The sequence below is a fragment of the Pteropus medius genome, unplaced genomic scaffold, assembly GCF_902729225.1.
Source record: "Pteropus medius unplaced genomic scaffold, Ma_sr-lr_union100, whole genome shotgun sequence".
NCBI classification, from domain to species: domain Eukaryota; kingdom Metazoa; phylum Chordata; class Mammalia; order Chiroptera; family Pteropodidae; genus Pteropus; species Pteropus medius.
The window spans coordinates 12,416,884-12,437,105 of NW_024349804.1; the positions used below are offsets into that span (position 1 = coordinate 12,416,884).

At 52.0% G+C, this 20,222-nt stretch overlaps 1 protein-coding gene and 1 pseudogene across 7 annotated transcripts in view; one reads left to right on the forward strand and one right to left on the reverse strand.

Moving 5' to 3' along the window:
- Positions 1-20,222, forward strand: part of TBC1D14 (TBC1 domain family member 14) — an 83,457-nt gene that overhangs the window by 30,388 nt on the left and 32,847 nt on the right. For all 7 annotated transcript variants that reach the window (XR_005647676.1, XM_039838236.1, XM_039838234.1 and 4 more), the window contains one exon: positions 7,157-7,277. Coding sequence is in view for 6 of the 7 variants with exons in the window: in XM_039838236.1 (XP_039694170.1) it covers positions 7,157-7,277 (121 nt within the window). In the remaining variant the exon portion in view is untranslated. The remainder of the gene's footprint in view (positions 1-7,156; positions 7,278-20,222) is intronic.
- On the reverse strand, positions 18,787-18,902 carry LOC120582992 (uncharacterized; annotated as a pseudogene).

Below are 20,222 nucleotides of genomic sequence, written 5' to 3' on the forward strand. Positions count from 1 at the left end.
GGCCAGCGCTCAGCTCTGGCTTGTGGTGCAGGGACACGGCCCAGTGTGGCCAGATCTTCCCCCACTTCAGGGAGGCCAGAAACCCAGAATTTTCTGTGATTTCTTGATAATTAAAAATGTTGATTAAATATTTGAAGCAGAAAAAAACACTATAAGCAGGAAACAGAAGCTACCAGTGTGTCATCTGTGCTGGTGGCCCCTGCACACCCCTCTCCCCTGATGACTGTGCGTTATCGCGCTCAGTTCTCACGATGGCCCAGGAGGAAGCTCACATCACCCCTTTTACAGATGCGGGACACGAAGCCCAGTTGCTGCTTCTCTGGAGGGGCAGAGCCGGGGCGGAGTGGCGGGCCAGGCCCTCGGTGGCCCCCTCGTGCATTACTTCTTAGCTGGGGACAGGTACTGCGCCTGCCTCGAGGTTTTCTTGGAGCAGAGAAGTACTCGAGCTGGAACAGGGTGGCCACGGCAGTGTGGGGGCAGAACGGGTCAGCCAGTGACCTCCTGGTCATCGTCACCATTTTATTGTTCTTTCACGTTCCTCGCAGCGGGAGTAGGACGGGAACTTGGCTGCACCGCCCGTTAGCCACAGCGCTGGCCGTGTTCCCCTGGGGGTAGCAGCCACACAGTCTTCGTTTGCTTCGGAGGGAGCTGGAGGGACTCGCAGGCCACGTCTGGCGGAGCAGTCTCTGCGCATTCAGCGGCACTGGCCTGGGGAAGCCCGGGAGGGCCGGGCTTAGGGTCCTCACGGCTGATCTCGAGAACTTACTATCCTCCAAGCCATTTTCCTGGGGACACTGCCACTAATCTCACACTGCCACCGTTCTCCAGGGGCAGGTGCTCAGCAGAGCTGTCAAGTGCGTGTAAACCAGCCGGGCTGAGAGGGCGGAGCGGCCGGCGCCTTCCCGGGGGATGCCTTCACGGCTGCGGCAGTCCCCGCAGCCCCCTGCCCAGCGGTCCCCGCAGCAGCCACGTCGAGGCGCACACGGCACGATGACGGCTATCCAGCTCACGCAGCCGGATAAACATGTATTTTCAGTTGTCTCTTCCAAAGGCCTTCGTTTTTGAAACAGTAGCGCATCACCGAACATTTTCATTGTCTGCAGCTTTTCACTTGCTGAAACACTTGCCACCCAGCCCAAGGGGGGCTCCCAAACTCACCACCGAGTGCCGCGAGGTCCGCACGGAAAAATCGGGCACTGTTTGGGGTTAGATGAAGCCTTAACTATTTGAAAGATGGGCGTGGGAGTGGTGTAAATGCATTTTATTTTTCATTGGCAGAAATTCCTAATTTAGCAACAGCTTCTTAATTTATTGACCCTTTCCAGTCGGAGATGCATTTGCATGGTTCAAAATCTGAAAAGTACAAAAGAGTATGTGGTGACAAGTTTCCTTTCTTTCCTGTGCCTTTGGCCACCCAGTAACCCGTCCCAGAAGCAGTGAACACTGTCACTTTGCACCTTGCAGAGGTGGCCTACGAGGCGGTACAGATGTGGCATCGCAGGGCCTGCTTTCCACAGCTGTGTGCCTGCTCTGTCCTTGACCATGGGCCAGAGTCCTTCCGAAAAGTGCCCTGGCCCTTCTTAACGCTGCGAGTGACTGTGTCAAGAACCCTGGGGTCGTTTTCACTCTTTCTATGACATTTCACAAAAATTTTACTTAAGCTGACATGTTTCAACTTGATAATATACACATTTCAGTGCTCAGTAGTCACATGTGGCTAGTGGTACCCGCACTGGGCTGCACAGGTCTGAACCTCTTGTCAGAAGGTGGCGGGTGTTCAGATCTCCAGGTTTCATGTTTTCCTCAGTCACCTCAAGCCTCCCTTTGCCTCTTTTCAGGTGTCCGTCTCCTCTATACTTTCTGCCTCTGGGGGTGCCCGGGACAGGCCTTTGACAGTAAAGATCCTGGTAACTGGGGAGCTTAGCTCAGAATCCATGTAAACTCATCCTGGACTGTTTTGGGTGGGGACTGGGTGTCACTGACTGATCGTACTCCTATTCCCGATGACACTGTTGACTTGTGACAGGGCACTCTGCAGCACACCTGTGAGCCTCTGGCTTCACGGGAAAGCTGTCAGGCAGACACTAACACACAGTTATTTTTAACATCACTTTGTCATTGGTGTTGACGTAAGACACGTCCAAACCTAGAGCGCTTCTATGAGTTTGAGCCAAACTGACGACAAGTGCCGGGAGGAAGGTCTCAGATGCGCCCAGAACAGCCGCTTTGCGGCTCTTTCCTATGTTTGGAATGAAGGAGGGAACGGAAGGGAGACGGCAGGAAGGTTGGAGAGAGCCAGGTGAGGGTAACGAACACGATCACCTGTGCTCTCGAGGGTGGTTCCGCCTGTTTCCAAGGCGAGTTCATCTCTGGGCACTGAAACCATGGCCCCGGCTGCTAAGGCGAAGAAGGCGAGGCTGTCGTCAAGGAAGTCACGTGCAGGGCGGTGACTCCGCCAGGACGTGCCCAGGTGGGGATTTACGGTCAGGTCCCCTGTGAGCTTGCTTCCTTTCCGTCCTCGGACTTCTCAGATTTATCAGGAGCCCCGCTTTTGTCCACATGGGTGTCCCATATCTTTTCCTCTGAGTCGTTAACCTATTGAGACAAAAATAACTATTTCGCAAGCCCTGGGGTAAATGCAATGAAACCCTGAGCCCTTGTGCCCGCCCCGGGCTGCCGCCTCCCTCAGGCTGCTCAGGTCAGTCTTCCCCTCCTCGCCGGGTGTGGCTTCTCCGCTGTCACTGCAAAACGCTATCGACAGGGTCCTGGAGTGACCAGCAGCTACAGGGCCACTTCCCTCGGCCGCCATTCTGGTCGGCCTCACCTCTCCCCTCAGATTCTCCAGCCTCTGCACCCGAGCGCTGGCCCCACCGAAGGCTCCAGCCTAAGGACTGTCACCCTGTGCTCTCTGGCGCCCTCAAGTCCCTTAGTGGAGAAACGCCCAGAAGGTGACAGTGATCTGAGCACGTGTGCAGGTGCTAGGCCAGGCCTGAGGGCCGTCCAGAGCACTGTGGCGAGGCACGCACGTCTCCTCTTTCGGGGGACCTGGGGCAGGGCAGAAGGAACAGTATGTGGCGGGCGCGGACCGGTGGCGGCCCCGGAAGGGGCTTGGGGCGAGGCCTTGCAGAGCGCCGGGCAGGTGCTGCGGAGTCTGAGGGCCAGGGCTTGGTGGGCCGTGGACCCGTGCCTCAGCGACAGCCGTGGGAAGCGGGGGCCACGTACACGCGTGTAGGACGGGCCGCCTGTCGGGCAGGGTGTGTGGGGCCCTAAGTCCGAGGAGGAGGACTGGAGTGGGGCCGGACCCCGGCCGGACTGGACGACAGCTTCGAAGTTCGCCCGAGGAGAGGCTGACGGCGTCTGGGTACCGCAGCCGGCCTCCGATGCCGATGCCGTTCAGTGTGGCGGAGGCCTCGGAGGACGTTCCCGGAACGAACGAGGCGGGGGGCTGCCGGGAGCATCTCCCCCGGCAGATGCTAGCCTTTCCGGAGAAGTGGGCGTCGTTTCGTCCTTGGAAGAGTCCTCAAGTGCTTCCTCTGCAGCCATCACTCACAGCCCCTCCTGGTGGCTGTGGGAGGGGATCTGAGGGGACATCATGGCAGAAGGGGGCTCGCCAGCAGTGAAGCTGCGCCCCTGTCCTGTGCGTGTGTGCGCGTGTGCATGCATGTGTGTGCGCGCGTATGTATGCATGCGTGTGTGTGTGCGCACGTATGTGTGCATGCGTGTGCTGCCCTTGGAGGTGGCCCATTCCACTGGCCTCAGGCGGGTGGGGTGAGGTCCTGTCCTGCTCCTTATTGGTCTGCACCTTTCCCCCGCCGCCCACATACGGTGGCTGCTGCATTTGCCAGCAAACACGTATTGAGCAGTTGCTGCAGGCCGAATAGAATTCCAGGCAACCCCATGCCAGGGGAGAAGGTGTGGGAAGAGAGGGGACGGGGCACACCCAACAAGCACGAAGAGGCATGGCGAACCCTGGGATTAGCCGCGGCGGCAGCCCAGGCCCGGGCGCTGGGCCGGCGGTAGGTAGCAGTCAGGGAAGGCTTTGCGCAGTAAGTCCCGAGTTTCTGCAGAACTCGGGGCCAGTGTGGGGACTTAATGGAAGCTGGCGGCGTGACAGGTGAATTTGGAATAGTTAGTAAAACAGGAAGCTTAAATGGATCCGTCTTGTTTTTGCCCCCAGTGAAGAAGCAGAGATGGCGCTGTGGCCTCGCTTTCCCCAGACCTCCCAGAGGGCGAGACATCTGAGGGCCCAGGGTTGGGCCGACGCAGGTGACAGCAGGAGTGCTCCATGGCCACCGCGCCTCTGGGCTCTCTGGGACTGGGGCTGCACCATGTATGCAGTCATAAAGGGTGCCCCGAGGGCAGAAAGACAGCACAGGTTTTAAAGGGACGGGTCAGAGCTGGGGCTTGCCCCGCACTGTCCTTGTCCTCGCCCTGCACGTGGCTCCAGAATGGGGTTTGGTCACCTAATGGGCAGAGGCAGGTCCTGGGCGCCACCTGGGCCCAGCAGCCAGCTTCATGCAAGGCTTCTGAAGACGTGCTTCCCAGAAGGGGAGCAAGGGGCCGGAGCCTTTCGCTGGCTGACTCCCTGCTCCCGATGGAACCGGGCACCCCAGGTGACACTGACAGCTGAAGCTGGGGAGAGTCCTTTCCACTGAGAGGCCCTGGTCACTCGTGACTTCAGCTTCTTATCCACAGAAATAACATATCCAAAAACACCGTTTCAGAACCTTTCAAAAGTCATGGCTTATCATGGGTAGATTAAGCTCTTGTGCTAAAAGTAAGTATGAAACTTCGATTTCTGGTAAGTTTTATCTGCACTACGTTTGTACAAACTCATGTAGCCCTAGCCATGGATGGAGAAGCCAAGCGTTCAGTTCCTCTTGGTTCTCCCGCTGGCCCGGTCTCAGCGAATCGCACCCCGGTTCCTCAGTCTCCCAGGTCACACATCTGGGTGTCAGTCGCCCAGACTTACCTTCCCGTACCCCGCACCCAGTTGCTACTGTGCGGTTCTCTACTCCGTGCCTCACCCCTCTGGACCCGCAGCGTCTCCCATCCCCCTGCAGAGTCAGGTCAGGTCAGGGTTCGTCAGGAGCTGTAGCCCTCTTGGCCCCTCCCCTTCCTGGGTGCCTTTGTTTTCCTCACCTTTTGTCCTTTGCACCCAGTTCCCTTCCTCAGAGGCGGCGACTCTTTAGCAAAAATGTACAGCGTTAGTGAACCAAGTTCTGGGTGCTGAAGTTTTAGCCTGGTGTTAGTGCGTGAGTTTTCTACCGATGGCTGAATCTTAGGAGTTAAACACGTGGGGCCTGGAGACAGCGCCAAGTTCATTTCTTAAAACTGTAAGTAGAAATTGCCCTGGGCTACGAAATCATTTCTGAAATGGATTCCATTATAATCACAACAGAAAAGGAAGAATGCAGTGGAACTATTGTTTCCTTTTTTGAAAGATTTTTTAAAACTATTTTGATGTAATTTCAAATTTATTGAGAACTTGCAAGAAAAATTGAAGGCACTCCCATATGCCCTTTACCCAGATTCACCAGCCGTTTACATTATTCTGTGAGTGTGGTAGGTACACGTGCTGTATAAGTAGTAGGTTGTTTTTTTTTTTGAAGCATCGGAAGAATCAGTTGCAGATGTCAGGCCCCGGATGTCTCAGATACTGTTTCCAAGAACAAGGGCGTCCTTCCATAGCCGTAATGCAGTTACCAAGATGGGGAAATTTACCATTGCTCCAGTGCTGTTTTCTGATCCACGCTGTGTATGCGGATTTTGTCAGTTGTCCCAATAATCTTCCGTATGGCTTTCCCCATGGTCCAGGATCCCCCGCTGCATTTAATCGACAGATCTCTTTAGTCTTTCAACTTGGAACAGTTCTTCAGCCTCTCTTGGTCTTTCGTGACACTGACCTTTTTAGAGTCTGGATCCATTATTTCAGTTTGGGTGTTTCAGTCTGCGTTTCCTGTTCCCTCGGGGTTAGCTACAGGTGACGCATTTTTGGGGAGCTGCCAACAATGTGCCATGTGCTGTCTCTCCTGATGCTGGGATGCCAGCTTTGAGCACTTGGCTAAGGAGGTTTCGCCACGGTAAATGTAACTATTTTTGCCTTTGTAATTAACAGGTAATTGTGGGGGATACTTTCAAACTCATCCCGTTCCTCATCCAGCTTTCACCGATGAGGGTTCGCGTCCCCTGAGCATTTCCTGACCTTCAGTCTTTCCGTACTTCTTAGGTGGCATTCTGAAGTTTTCCTTCCTCTTCCAGTTATTGCTGTTCATTTCTTTGTATCCAGATGGGCTCTGCATCTCCTCTTTATTTAGTGGATTACGATCCCTCGTTCTCATTCATTTCTCTAATAAAGTTGTTCCAGATTCAGCCAATGGGAGACCTTTCAAGCTGGCAGCTGTTCCCCCCAGACACAGTGTTGCCAGAAGATCCTGCAAGCTCATCTTGTACTTTCCTCTGCGCCCCGGAAACCGTTTGTTTTTAACGAATACATCAATGCAGTGCATTCCAAAGCGCAGTTTACTTTGTCCTGCCATTTGGGATTTATTCGTGTTATTTGGGGTATTAGTTTACATGTCGTTGGGAGAGAAGACCCCATGACTATCTCACGGGTGGCTTTTTAAAAATGATACCTGGAGACTCTTTATAATCAGATAATGTAAAGTTACCTTACAGATCATTTAAACTGAGGCAGAGGTTAAGTACTAAAGCAGCTGTTATTATTCCTTAAGCACTGATCGTGTAACTAATTTTAATTCACATACAGACCCTTGTTAAACCTAGGGAAACCGAGGCTCAGAGAGGTTGATACACTGGTCAGAGTCACACAGCTAGTGAGAGGTTTCAGTTCTGCTGGGTCTGACTTCAAAGTTCACTTTTCCTGATAAGGTTGTTACAATGCCCTTACTTGAAATGGTAGAATCCGTACATGTGACAGTTGAATAACAAAAAAGCTTATTTGTGGTTCGAGGTCGTTCGCCTGCCGCATAATTCTGTGTGTGTATGAAATTCCGTCTGGAGGGTTTAAGTGTGTGGCTCATCACCTTGTTCTCTCGCAAGGAGTCTGCTCGTTTTCACTAGAGAGCGGCTCGGCTGTCCTAGTGTTTCTGTCAACACCTAGAAGTTCCCTAACCCTTTTATTTTCTTCCTATAGGAATTTGCTTGCTAGAAAACAAAATGCAAGACTTGACAAACAAAATGACTTGGGATGGAAGTTATTTGGAAAATTACCACTCCGAGAGAATGCTCAGAAAGATTCAAAGAAAATTCAAAAGGTATACAAGATAAAAAATGCAGAAATATGCTCTATAGCATATATTTATGAACCTTGCAAAAATGACTATTACTGAGGCTTTGAAACTGGAAAATTTTGTGTTAATTTGCATGCCAAGTTCCTAAAATTTAAGTCTGTCTTCAGAATGTCAATGACTTTAACCTTTTTCATTTCTTAGAGTTTATAACATGCACATAGGAGTGTTCGGTTGAGAGACTGGGCTTTGTTTAGATATTTATAATTTGATTGAGTCATTTTTTTCCAGTAATAGTTATAAGTATATGTATTGCCACTGTTTATTATTTGTGTTTGGTAGTAAAGCATGCTCCCTCTCTGGTCCCATGGGTCTCCTGGAACTTCATCTTTCCGGTGCTGCTTTGGCCAGGAGTTCTAGGGCCATCCTTCACCCCGGCTGTAGCGGCCCCCTGCCCTGGCTGGCTCTGAAGCTGCCCACCTGTCTGTGGGGGAGGGGACGGGTTCAGGGGCAGGCCAGGCCTGTGGTATCTCATCACCCCTGGCTCCCGGTGCAGGTTGGATGCCAGCAGCTGGAGGCATGAGCTCGCCATGTCCAGGAGGGACTCCCGCACGGACACAGCCAGGCAGCCCCGCCTGTCAGCACCTGCGTCCTCTCCTGGGCCGAGTCCCAGCAGCCTGCTGTTTGCCCAGTACTGTGACACTGCCCCCCAGCAGCCGTGCCCCTCCACCTGTGTCATGTTCACTGATAATTGTCTAGTGAGCGCTTGAGGATCCACTCAGCGCCGTCCTCACGCTTGGCGCTGGGGTTAGAGCAATGGCACCCACGCTCGAGAGCACCCCTCTGTGAGGACGCGATTGCCGTGCTCGGGGAGGGTGCGGGGCCCGCCGGGCGAGGCCGCACAGAGGACTGCCTGGGAAGGAAGGTGTGAGGGCGGGTTCGTCGTGACGGCTGCAGCGAGGGCCGACTGGTGACTGGGGACCGGTTGTCAGGGAGTCAGCACTTGGGTTTCTGGTTCATTTAAAACTTGTAACAACCTTATGAAGAAGATACTGTTATTGCCCTCAGTTTCCCAACGAAGCATTGAGGTGGGCTGAGTGATCGGTACAGCTAGTGGGTCGCAGAGCTGGAGTGCAGCCCCGGGCAGTCACCCCCGCATGGTGCCCTGCCTCTCTGCAGGAAGGTGCCACCCACACAGCCTGTGCGACGTGACGGGACGGGGCGGGAGGGGACGGGACAAGAGGGGACAGGATGGGACAGACAGGACAGGACCGGGATGGCGGACGGGCTGGGACAGGATGGGACTTGAGGGCGGGCCGGGCCGAGGGACAGATGGGACGGCTGGACAGGCCAGGACAGAATGGGACAGGATGGGACAGTACTGGAGGGGACAGGATGGGACTGGACGGGACAGGGACAGGACTGACCCTACCTCTAACCCGAGGGCTCTGGGGAGCCCCTGGAGGGTTTACTTCAGGGAGCGATGGGCCACCCCAGCAGGAGTGCGTCTGGACTAGCCCAGGTGAGGGATGGTGCTCAGTGCGGGGCGGCCATGGGTGCAGAGGGTGGCTCCTCTGAGGGCTAAACATGTTCAATACGGGGGTGCAGTGTGTGGGGCAAGGCAGTGAGCACACGCTGGGGTCTGGCCTGGACAGCGAGGGGGATTGGCACCTACGTCATTTTTTATGCCTTGGCAGATTAAATTTGTTTTGAATGTTGTGTCGTGCTCCCTGTAGCAGTTGTTAGGACTCAGGAGACTCACAAAGTAAGTCAGTGTTGGAATTTGTTTTTATAGATCGCTTCATTTTAAACTTGAGTCACTTATTGTATAGGCTTATTAAAATAGCGTAAAACTAAAATATGATGCGTTTGTTTGCAAAATTTAGCTGTAAATTTCTTAGAAAGTTAAGTTGCCAAGCAGTTAAAATTTTTTAAAAGAAATTCACACCTTCACAAAAGTTAGCATCGTACTAAATAGATTTTCCTGGCTCTTAATATCACGTGTATCGTGTTTGAATTTTTCTTTGCTATCTTTTTTGTACCATTTTTTTTTTAAGGTCTACATGGATTACGTTCTAGAACTTGAAGGATTTTTGTGAACTGAAATGACTAGGTCAGCTAATGACGTGGTAACACGACACCGCAGAGGAGAGGACCATCTGGCTTCAGCCATCAATAATAAAAGATGTCATTGTACCTGCTCGAGTCACCCGACCCTGCCGGCTCCTGCTGCCTGTGCTTAGTGTCTCTGACCCTCTGCTTCTCGTTCCACCCTCCCTCCCCCAAGCTGGCAAGGCCCGCGAGGCATCCAGGGCCAGGGCCCTGCTCCTGGGCCCCAGGCTGGAGCTGGCTGCTGTCACAGATGTCAGGTCATGCACTTTAGAGAGCACAGGGCTGGGGCCTGAGTGCCTAGACTTGTGACCCCAATGGCGATGACAGCTCTGGTTAGGGCTAAAGCGTATATAAGATGTGTAGGCATCTGTCATTCTTTCCCTTTCCCTTTGGAATAGTAAGTTAAGTCTTTAAACCATAGCGATTTAAGAACATGGACTGTGGAGTCGTCACACTGCCAGGGTTTGTATCCCAGCTCTGCCACAACCTGGCTGTGTGACTTTGGGCGAATTTCTTAACCTTTCTGAGCCTCATTTTTCTCCTCTCTGGAATTTGGAGACTGGCAGCGCCTACCTCTCAGGCGAGGACTGAGCGAGCGCATACTCGCCCTGTGCTCAGAACAGTGCTGAATGTCCCAAGTGCAGGAAGGTGTTTGTTGTCGTTTCTTTCCTGTGGCGGGTCCACCTCAACGACAGGAAACGAGACCGTGGGAGGCCACGGGCCCGAGCCCGCCACAGGCTGCGTCGTTTGCTTGTTCAGCAGATACCGTGCCACGCTGGGGCCGGTCTCGTGCTGGGCACCGGGAGCACAAGGGCGGTCGGGTCGACATGCCTCAGGGAGCCTGCGGTTGGGCTCAGGGGACCGGTGTGCACACGTGCCGGGACCTTCGGACTTGCAGGCTCGGCGTCGATTGCCGGCTTCGCCTCTCATCTGTGACTTCAGTCTCCTCATCTGCAGTGGGCGTTGTGATTCCCACGCCCTGGATTCTTAGAAATTAAGAGATGATGCACGGGAGAGATTTCTGCCCAGTGTATAGCGCCGCACGTGGCCCGGAGTTGGTCCTCAAGCAGTGGCCGTGGTGACTTCAGTTAATAAACAGGCCCCGTGAGTGGCCCAGGTGCCGTCTGTGGTTTTCTCAGGGCCCCCCGGGGCCCCTCAGACTTCGTTCTAACTGGGTTGGTTTCCCTTGGCTCGAGCCTTGTATTAGACACGGCTGCCATTTTTAGCAAATGTCGAAACGTTATTTGCAGTGATCTTTTCAAATTTCATAACATTTTGAAATATAAGTAATTTTCTATCGGTTTACATTATGATTTCAGAGAGATTTTCTTAATAGGGGAAATAGAAACGAGCACGGATGGCCGTGAGAATCACACTGGCGGTGGCTCTCGCGCGTGGTTCCCAGGCGGATGTCGTTATCACCTGGGCGTCTGTTGGAAACACCTGGCAGCAGGCCTCGCCCGACACGCTGGACAAACGCCGGGGCTGGGGCACAGCAGGCTGTGTCCTGACACGTGCTCCTGCTAAGCCGAGCGCACGGAAACGTCAGAACCACCGCGTGTGAGACAGGATGCTGGGCATGGATGGAAACGCGCCGTCCTTGCCGCGGGGGTCAGTGCGGGCCGGGCGCGGCACGTCCGCATCCGGCAGCTGCTGGCGGACCGGAGACGCTCCTGAGAGCGGGCGGGAGACTGTCATTGGAGAGGGCCGTCCTCAGGCCTGCCGTTGCCGGGCGGCCCATCGTGGGGCCGTGGCCGCCCCGGCACGGGCAGCGAGGCCTCAGAAGTGTAGTCCTTTGCCCCGTGAATGGAGAGGAACCTTCTTCCTTGGGTTCCGTGGGCCCCTCGTTTGTTCCACAAGTCCGAGTCACCGTGTGGACCCACCCTGAGATTCTAATGAAGGGCAAGACTTACGTGGGCCCTGCCTTCGCTGGAATTTACCGTGGATCGGGGAGAGACAGATTTAAACACATGACCCTACAGGTAACTGCAGCTGTGACGAGCCGTGAGGAGCAGTGGCGTGCAGCCATCCTAGAGACGTTTCTGCACCACTGAGCCCATTTCCCTGAAATCAGATTTTTCCAGTGACTGCCAGTCGCCAGGTCTGACGGTCGTTCCTCAGTCCTTGTCTCAGTCAGCCTCTCCTCTGCTCGGTGACCTTGGCTTCCAGGTCACCACACCCTTTCAGCTTCCTTTGCCGGGTGTCCCCTAAATATCAGGGTGCCGCTCGGGCACCTCTCTGTGGTCACCCTCTAGACCTCAGGTGGACTCGAGTTTTAAACATCATGCCTGCGCGGATGACCCCGACATGTATCTCCAGCCCAGGCCTCGTCTCTGTGCTCCAGCCTTCGGATGCAGCTGCCCACTGGACAGCGCCGCCCGCAGGTCCGACCGGCACTTCCTGTCCAACGAGTTCAGGGCTAAACTTTATTTTCTCTTTTTCCCATCTGTTGGACCTGTTCCCTTTGCGTCTTTCCCCATTTGGGTAAATGACCGACTTAAGCCCTCTTTTTCTGGTCTAAAACTTTAGACTCGTTTTTTTCTCACATCCCCTTTCCAGTCTGACAAGTCTTTTGTTTACGTTTAAGCTCTGCAGCTGAATCTGATGTGCAGTCTTGTTTGAGAAACAGTGACTTGCTGGGAAATCCTGTGAATCCATGTAGATGAAATCATACCAAAGAGGTCTTACCGGTAGAGCCTGGCATGAAATGCTTATGGCTTAATGGTCCACCCAGTTACTGGGAAATAGAGAGTGTATTTTTAAAGATAAATGAGCAATACTTACTTCCTGGTTATATTCATTTGTAAACGGTGTATAAGATAGTAGCAAATTAAGGAAAGAAAACAGAGTCTTATTGTGCATTTTGATATTTTTCCTTTGAGTAATTTTTCTATGTACTTCGTTTTAATTTTTTTCAAAGAAAAAAACACTTAAAAAGTAAAATCTTTGTAATTTGAGGAGGTGTCGGAGGGGCTCAGGGCTGCGAACATTTGGGGATGCTTCAGAACACAGTGTGACTTTTAGACAAAACGCTTTGTGCACAGGTTTGAGAAGTTGGCACTATTGTCTAGAAATGGGGTGGAGCAGAAAGTTTAGGCCCTGGTCGGGCTCCGAGGCAGCTGCCGATGATGGCGAGGAGAGCCACAGAAAGGACAGGCTTGTGGATTTCACTGTCCTGGATAAAGCAGTCACGTGAGCAAAGACGAGGCCACGTGTTTGGGTTCATGTGGCCCGGGATGCCCTGGATGGCTTCTGGAATTTTAAATCAGTTCTTAGATGTTAAAAAGAGAATTCCCAGGAGAAGGCGAGTCCAGGACCGTTTAACGTGACGTTCATGCTCTTCGCCTCGGCTCCGAGACGTCTGGGGTACTCAGAACATCCTAAGTCTTTGCACATCGCAGAAAGGAGAGGCCTGGGTGGTCAGTGCAGGTATCCGGGGCAAGCCTACAGGCAAATTCTAAAACGAGAAGACTTCCTCCATGCCGTCATCCCCCGTGCCTTCGGAAAATGGGTTTGAACCCGCTGACAGGGAATAGCCGCCCCCAGGTCTGGGCGAGGAGGAGCAGGCACGCTCCGATCTGCCTGTCGTCACACCTGCAGCTGCAGCACGAGCGTGGTCCGTGGGACAGCTGTGCGAGGTTCCGAAAAGCCATAGCAGGTGGATTGTGGAGGAAAACCGAAATTCGAAGTACCACTGAACAGATTGAGTTTACCATCCCCCCCTGCCCCCACCTCTGACACTTCCCAGCGTGAGTTCAGGGGAGCCCCAGGCCCAGAAGTGGGGGTCAACATGGACACAGTGTTAGGAGAGGCTCTCTAGTCCCGGTGTGGGGACCGGGTCTCCTCGCGCTCAGCGTGCAGAAGCCCTGCGCTTCGATTTGGTCTGTGCTCTGCTGTCCTGTGCCCCGGCCCCCAGGCAGTCCCATGGCGGCAGAACAGGGCCTGTCAGGAGCCCGAGACTCTCAGGAAGGGGAACTGACAAGAGGAGCTTCGTTCCCAAGAAGGCGGGGCAAGCCCCCGATGCTTCGTGCGCCCTCCCGCCACTCGCCCCAAGGTGGAGAACCAGGAAGAGGCAGTCCAAGGGAACCAGCGTGCAGAACTGGGTGCAGCGTGGGGAGGACGGGCTCGGGAAAGTGGCTCTTTAAGGCCGTCACGAGCTCCTGGGCTTGCTCCCAAGTCGTGGATCCAGGGGTCCGACCCAAATAGCATACGTAGACTTTGAGAACCGAACCGGGGGAAAGACCACCACACGAGTCCCAGACTGGCCACTGGGTGGCGCACAGGTGGGGTGGGTTCACAGGTCCTGCAAAGGCTTTGAAAAGTCAGCTGACTTTGGAACCACAGCTCCCAGAAGGCTGGTTGGAACCGGTCTGGAATCCAGCCAGGTCCATTTCTTACTAAAACAAAAATATCAGTATTCTCGAAAGGGTTTAGACACGACCCAGAGTCTCATGACACAATATTCAAAATGTCTAGAATGTGACTCAGAATTACTTGGCATGTGAAAAACGAGAAAAATCTCAGTTCACGTGGGAATAGACAACGACCAGATACCAGTGCTGAGATAACATCAGTGATGGAATTATCCAGCAAAGACTTTTAAGCAGACCTTTAAAAATGTTCAACAAGTAAGAGCGAATGCTCTGGAAATGGGAACTTAGAAGGTATCAGCAGAGAACTGGCAACTACACAGAAGAAGCACTTAGAGGTTTTATAACTGAAGCGAGCCCCCAGATAGTCTGGGGCGCAGAACAGCGATGGCAGCAGTGAGCGAGTGAACTTTAAGGTGGAGCAATAGACATTGCCCATCTGAGCAGACAGAGAAAGGACGGGGAGAAAACAGCCTTAAGGACACGCGCGGCAACACTGGCGAGTCTTGCATTCCTCCGAAATGGCTTAAAATTCGTTTTTCCAAATTATAAAAATAAAGCATGAACAACATGCCTGTGAAATGCCCAGACGATAGAGGTAGGCAGAGTGAGACAGGGCAGCCCTCTTCCCTGCGAGACCCCGCTGGTTGGTCTGTGACAGTTTGGTGCCGACCCCCCAAGGCCTTTCTCTGAGCCAGGTCACATACAAGTAAATTCCACCCACGCACATACGTCTGCGGTGGAATCACAGGCCGTGTGAGTCGGGTGCACTCTCTGGTACGTGCACGCTATGTCCCAGGAAACTCGTGGGCCACGTAACGAGACTCAGCGCCCTTCGATTATCCATACAGGACAGTCTGTGTCCTGAATCCAGTTTCTGATGGACCTTGGGCTCGGCGGTAGTGTCTGCCGCCTGCCGCCCTGTTGTGTAACCTGAACCAGAAAGGTGCGTTTCTTGGAACTAGCCGAGTCGAGGCAGCTTCCTAGGAAGGCCCAGGGCAGTGGCTCTTAGGAGCTTTCAAATGCTTTTGTCTTCCCCTGGGCGGTTTACTGTGTTTTTATGAAAACAGCGACAGCCAAAGAAAACTACCCTTTCACATTTATCTAATTCCCAGTGGAAGCCTGTGAGATTTTAAACTATTTTATAATCTCTTAAACATTGTTGGAGCAGCGGGGGACACTTCCTCGGGCCTTGCCCATTGGTCGGCGGGCACAGTTCCTGCTGGCTCATGTCACGCTTGTGTGTGGTTCGGCTGGGCGCACAGTCAGCACTCCCCAGGAGACGTAATCACGTACAGGAGCGAAATTTTCTTTTTGCTTCCAGGTTCTTTGGATTAAATTGACGTGAGACAGATGAGCAGGAGAAAAGCAAATTTAATTTCATATGTACAAGAGCCCCATAAAAAAAGACTGAAAGAAGCGACCAAAGCAGGAAGCTTTTATATCTTTTAGACAAAGGACAGTAAATTTGTGAAGACTTGGCAAGACAAAGGGATTTGGGCTTTGAGTGGTAAATTACTGAAGAAGTAACAAGTTTCGTTCATACAGCCTTCTCGGCCCTGGACTCCCTGTCCCTGGTGACGAGGATGCCTTCTACCCTCCTGGTACAGGGAGGGCACCTTCACACCTGCTTTCACGGAGACAAAGATGGCCAGAGTGGCCTTGTACCAGCTGAGTCTCTCCAAAATAATCGGTATGCCAAAGCAGCACATTTTGGGCTGACATATTCTGCTCCCCTTCAAGAGACTACTCAGGACTTTGAGAAACCTCAAATTTGAGGAGAGTAAGGCTATTTCTAAACTTTCTCTTGAGTTCATTGTCTAAGCTGAACTCAGAATAGTACTTATTCTGAGCATCTCATCAGTGCAAGGAGGCACTTTGGACGCAGGCTTCTCGTTGGCCAGAAGCTCCATAGTGCTCCCTGAATTACTTTACTAGGTCAGAGTTGGGCTATGCCTTTGTTGGAGAGTGAATGTGGCGTTGGGGCCATTGAAGGGAACACTATTTTAGGAAATCAAAGTCTTAGTTCAGAGACGGCGGGTCAGGGGAGTGGACAGGAAGAGGCTCCGGAGTCAGACTACCTTGGTTCAAATCCCACCCGGCCACTTACCGGCTGTCGCTCAGCCGGGGAAGTTACTGGGACCGTCCGCTGCTGTATCTGGGAAAGAAAGGGGTGGGGGAGATGATGCTGATAGTACTCGTATTGGTTTCCTGTTGCTGCTGTAGCATTTCCACAGACGGTGGCTTGAAACGGTACAGCGTCATTCACTGCGCTGTGGCTCTGGAGGCGGGAAGTCCGAAGTGGGTCTTCAGGCTGAAGTCACGGCGTTGGCTGAGCTGGTGTCTCTGGAGGCTCCGGGACAGAATCTTGTCTTTCTCCTCCAGCTTCTAGAGGTGCTGGCATTCCCTGGCTCGTGGCTGTGTCCCTGTCTCTGTCCGTGGACACATTGCCTTCCGCTTCTGTGGTCTCATCTCCATCTGCTTCCATTTTTAAAGGACAGTTGTGGTTATTTCGGGCCCTCCCAGATAATCCAGGATAGTCTCCCCATCTCAAGGTCCATTACATCAGTCACATCTGCAGAGTCCCTTCTGCTCTGTAAGGTGACAGTCACAGGTCTGGGGATTAGGACGTGGGCGTGTTTGGGGGGCCATCGCTCAGCCCAGCGCAGTAGCAACCTCCTGGGAGTGTTATGGTTGGGTGATGCTCCTTGGGTCTCAGATAGGGGCTCCCTCTGAAAAGGTGTCTTCTGGGCGGTTCTCTGACCACCCGTCTGAAGGACCAGCCGGCCAGCCACCCTCCCCCCATCAGTCGTCACTGTCACAGGACTCACAGGTATTTTCTGCAGAGCCCTTTTCTCCATCTTAAATTATTGGTCATTTGTTTGTTTATCGCCTGTCTCTCTGCCTTTATCTACCAGGACATAAATCCACGAGAGCAAGGGCCAGACCTTGTGCTCTGGTCGATCACTTTATCTCCAGGGCCCCGGGTGGTACCTGGCGTTAGTGGAGGAGTGATGCGTATTTGTTAAACGGATGAATGAATGTCAGCATGTCAAAACGGACCGCTTCGTAGACTGGTTTCTTCTTATTTCCATGACAGCATAGGCATTATCCTACATCCTAAATGATCTGTGATCTCGTTTTCGCTAAGTAACAGCCTCTGGTTAGGGGTATATGATTCACCTAACTAGTCTCCATTAGAATGGGCCCTGAAGTCTCACTTAGCTTTTGATCTTGGTGAAATCCAGTAGTCTGTGGCAAGGGTGGGTCTGTCGGCCTGTCTGCTAGGATACTGTGTCGACCAAATGAACCAGTCTTAACCTCCTTGACCTCAAAGGGTAGAGACAGCAGTGTGACAGATGCGTCAGATGAGCAGCGCCATCCGGTGCCCTGGTGGAGACCACAAGGCAACTCAGAAAGCTTTAGGAAGAGGAACCTTTTACAGGTGGATTAAGGTGGATGTGAAAGCTAATGCTGGGTCGCGATGGAGGACGCCTCTGTTAACTGCCGATTTTTGCTTTAAGTTTCAAGATTTAGTGAAAGTCAGCCTGTCATTACACGGTATACAATATATGGTTAAAACGTTGTAAATGGTACTTGATTCTAAAATACGTAATAGAAACTACCGTTAAAGTAACTTGCAGGCACTGCCTGCCAGAAGAGGTACGCAGTGTGTTTTGTTGAGTGTACTTAACATATTTAACACACGCTTAGTAACGCACAGCGCACGTTTAAGCTGAGTGAGCCTGTCGCTCGGGTTGGCTGACTTCTAAAATGTATGTGGTACTAGGTGTTGGTAGAAGGCACGGAGAGGCTAAGGACCCACGGCATCACAGTGTTAGCCCTCCTCCAGCTGCAGGAATCGTCCCCAGAGAGTCACCCGTGACCCCTCAGGCTGCGTCAGCTGCTTCCTGGGGCTCTTGGACACCTCGGAGATTTCTCTCGGTCCTAGAGCGGGGCGCGTGTGTCGTGTGCTAATCGTTTGCTGGTCTGCGAGACTCAGGGAAGGACCTTGTTCATTTTTATTCCTGGGCCAAGCACACAAGTGCTTGTTGGGTGGGAGGGAGGGAGGGAGCCCGATTCCACAAATGCCGAGTGTCTCTTCTGGGCTGTGTTCTTGACACAGTCTGCACTGAGGTTCCTGCTCTGAGGTTTTACAAGTTGTGATTAAGCGCCGCCGTGAGAAAACAAAATCTCTCCACGGGACCGGCTGGGCGGGACGCGCTTCTGTGGGTTGGGCATTTAGGACGAGATCCGAAGGGTTCATCACCAGCCTGATAGCTTGTTTCCCTTGCGAAGGAAAACGTCAAACCCACGGGCGGGGGCAGAGAATGATTCAGTGAATACCCATACACGCTCCACTGAGACGGGACGGTTGGCATTTTCCCTTACTTATTGTGCCTGTTTTTTAACGACGGAACCATTTGAAAGTAAGTTGCAGATATGATAACATCTCACCCCTAATATGTCAGCACACGGCTCTTCAGAGTAAAGACTTTCTCCTTCATAACGATGAAGCTGTTAACACACCTGAGAGTTCTCAGCGGTTCCGTAATAGCATCTGTTCAGACCGTGTTCACAAGAACAACATGTAGTTACTTGTCCCTTTAGTGTCTTAGTAGAAAAGTTAGTCTACCATTTTTTCACGTATGCATTTACCTTTTTTAATGACCATGGGTCAAAGATCCATTTAACACATTAAGGAGATGAGTAAGATGGTAAACTTGATAACAAGGACATTTGAGAATCTACGTTGTTTATAGATATAAAAACAAAAGAGAATTAGAATAAGATTGCTAGGTTAGATTTAAACTAATGGGGACAAGAAAATAATCTCTGGAGTCATCGTTTCTGTTGGACATAAATCCACATGTTAATGTGTCACTTCACAGTCTCTGGGCACCAACCAAGTCATAGGTGGCACAGGCACGTTCTCCTGGAGAATTAACCAGACTCTAGGCAGGCCTGTTAAAATGCCTAGGTATGAACTGAAAGGACACTACCCACCCCGGGCTCTTTTGTCCTTCTACATTTTGAATAATTTTTTTTTTTTGCGCCTACAGCACCTGGTCTTCCTAGGTGGTCTCCCATCCAAGAACTAACCAGGCCTGACCCTGCTTAGCTTCCGAGATCAGACATCAGGCTTGTTCAGAGTGGCATGGCCGTAGACCATGGACCGTGGCTCCACTGGGGCGTGAACTCAGGACCTTCTGCGTGTAAAGCAGACATGCTAACTGCTATACTATGGAACCACGTCGGAATAGTTTTTTTCTTAACAAGGCTTTCTTTAATCCTCCCAGCCAGAATCAACCTTTTTACTTTTATCCCATTATTTAAAAAAAAAAATGGCCTTATCGAGGCGTTATTATTATACCATAAAATTCACTCATTGTACATTTAGTGATTTTTCCTAAATTTATGCAGTTACGCAGCTATCACTGCAATCCAGTTTTAGAACATTTTTGTCACTCAAAAAAGTTCTCATGCCTGCTTGCACTGGATCTCCACTCCCACCCCCAGCTCCAGGCAAATACTGATTTGCTTTCTTGCTACAGACCTGCCTTTTCTGTGCACATAAGTGGAATCATGAAATTACCTTTGGTCTGGCATTTTTCCCTTAGCGTAATGCTTCTGAGGCTCGCCCGGGAGCAGCCCGTATCAAGTGTCAGCGCTGCCATCCATCCTTCAGCCTAGGGACTTTGGGTTGTTTTTGGCATTGAGCTATTACGAATAACGCTTCTGTGGATATTTCCGTGCAAGTCTTTGTGGGTGTGTATTTTATTTCTCTTGAGTGAGATCCTAGGAGTGTGGTAGGTGTACATCTTCTAGTACGAACTATAAGAATATGCCAAACTCTTCCAAAATGGCTGCACCTACAGTGACTTACGAAAATTCCAGTTTCTCCACATACTTGTCACCACTCGTCATTGTCTGCTCTGATTATAGCCTGGTGGACATCGTAGGCGTCATCTGAGTGAGGAAGTTTCTGGTGTGATTTGGTAATGCCATTATCTGGAAAATCACCTGCGGACAGACTGGCTGGATAGTCCCTAGTCAGGGACTTGTGAATTTCCACCGCAGGCGGAGGGTCTTGTGCCCTCTCAGGCTGAGTTTGTTTAGTCCTTGGACATTGGAACATGGGTGGACCAGAAAGAAATTTGACCTTACGCATTTAAATTTTTTTTTTTTAATTGAGGTATAATTTACAAACAGTGGAATGCTCTCCTCCGAAGGGAACTGTCTAACCAGAGTGGATGAATGCACGTCCAGACGTCCCTGTCACCCCTGGCCCGTTCCCATGTCCCTGCCCACTCGGCCCCGGGAGCCTCACGGGTCAGAGCTCCATCAGCAGGGACCTGTGTATGAACTCTGACATTTTGACTGGCCTAATCTCAGTGTCGAAAACATGAGCCACGTGGAGTATAAGAATCAAAACTCACGATGCCCCGGGTACCCGGAGGTGGCGCGCGCTGGTATTTTGATGGAGCTC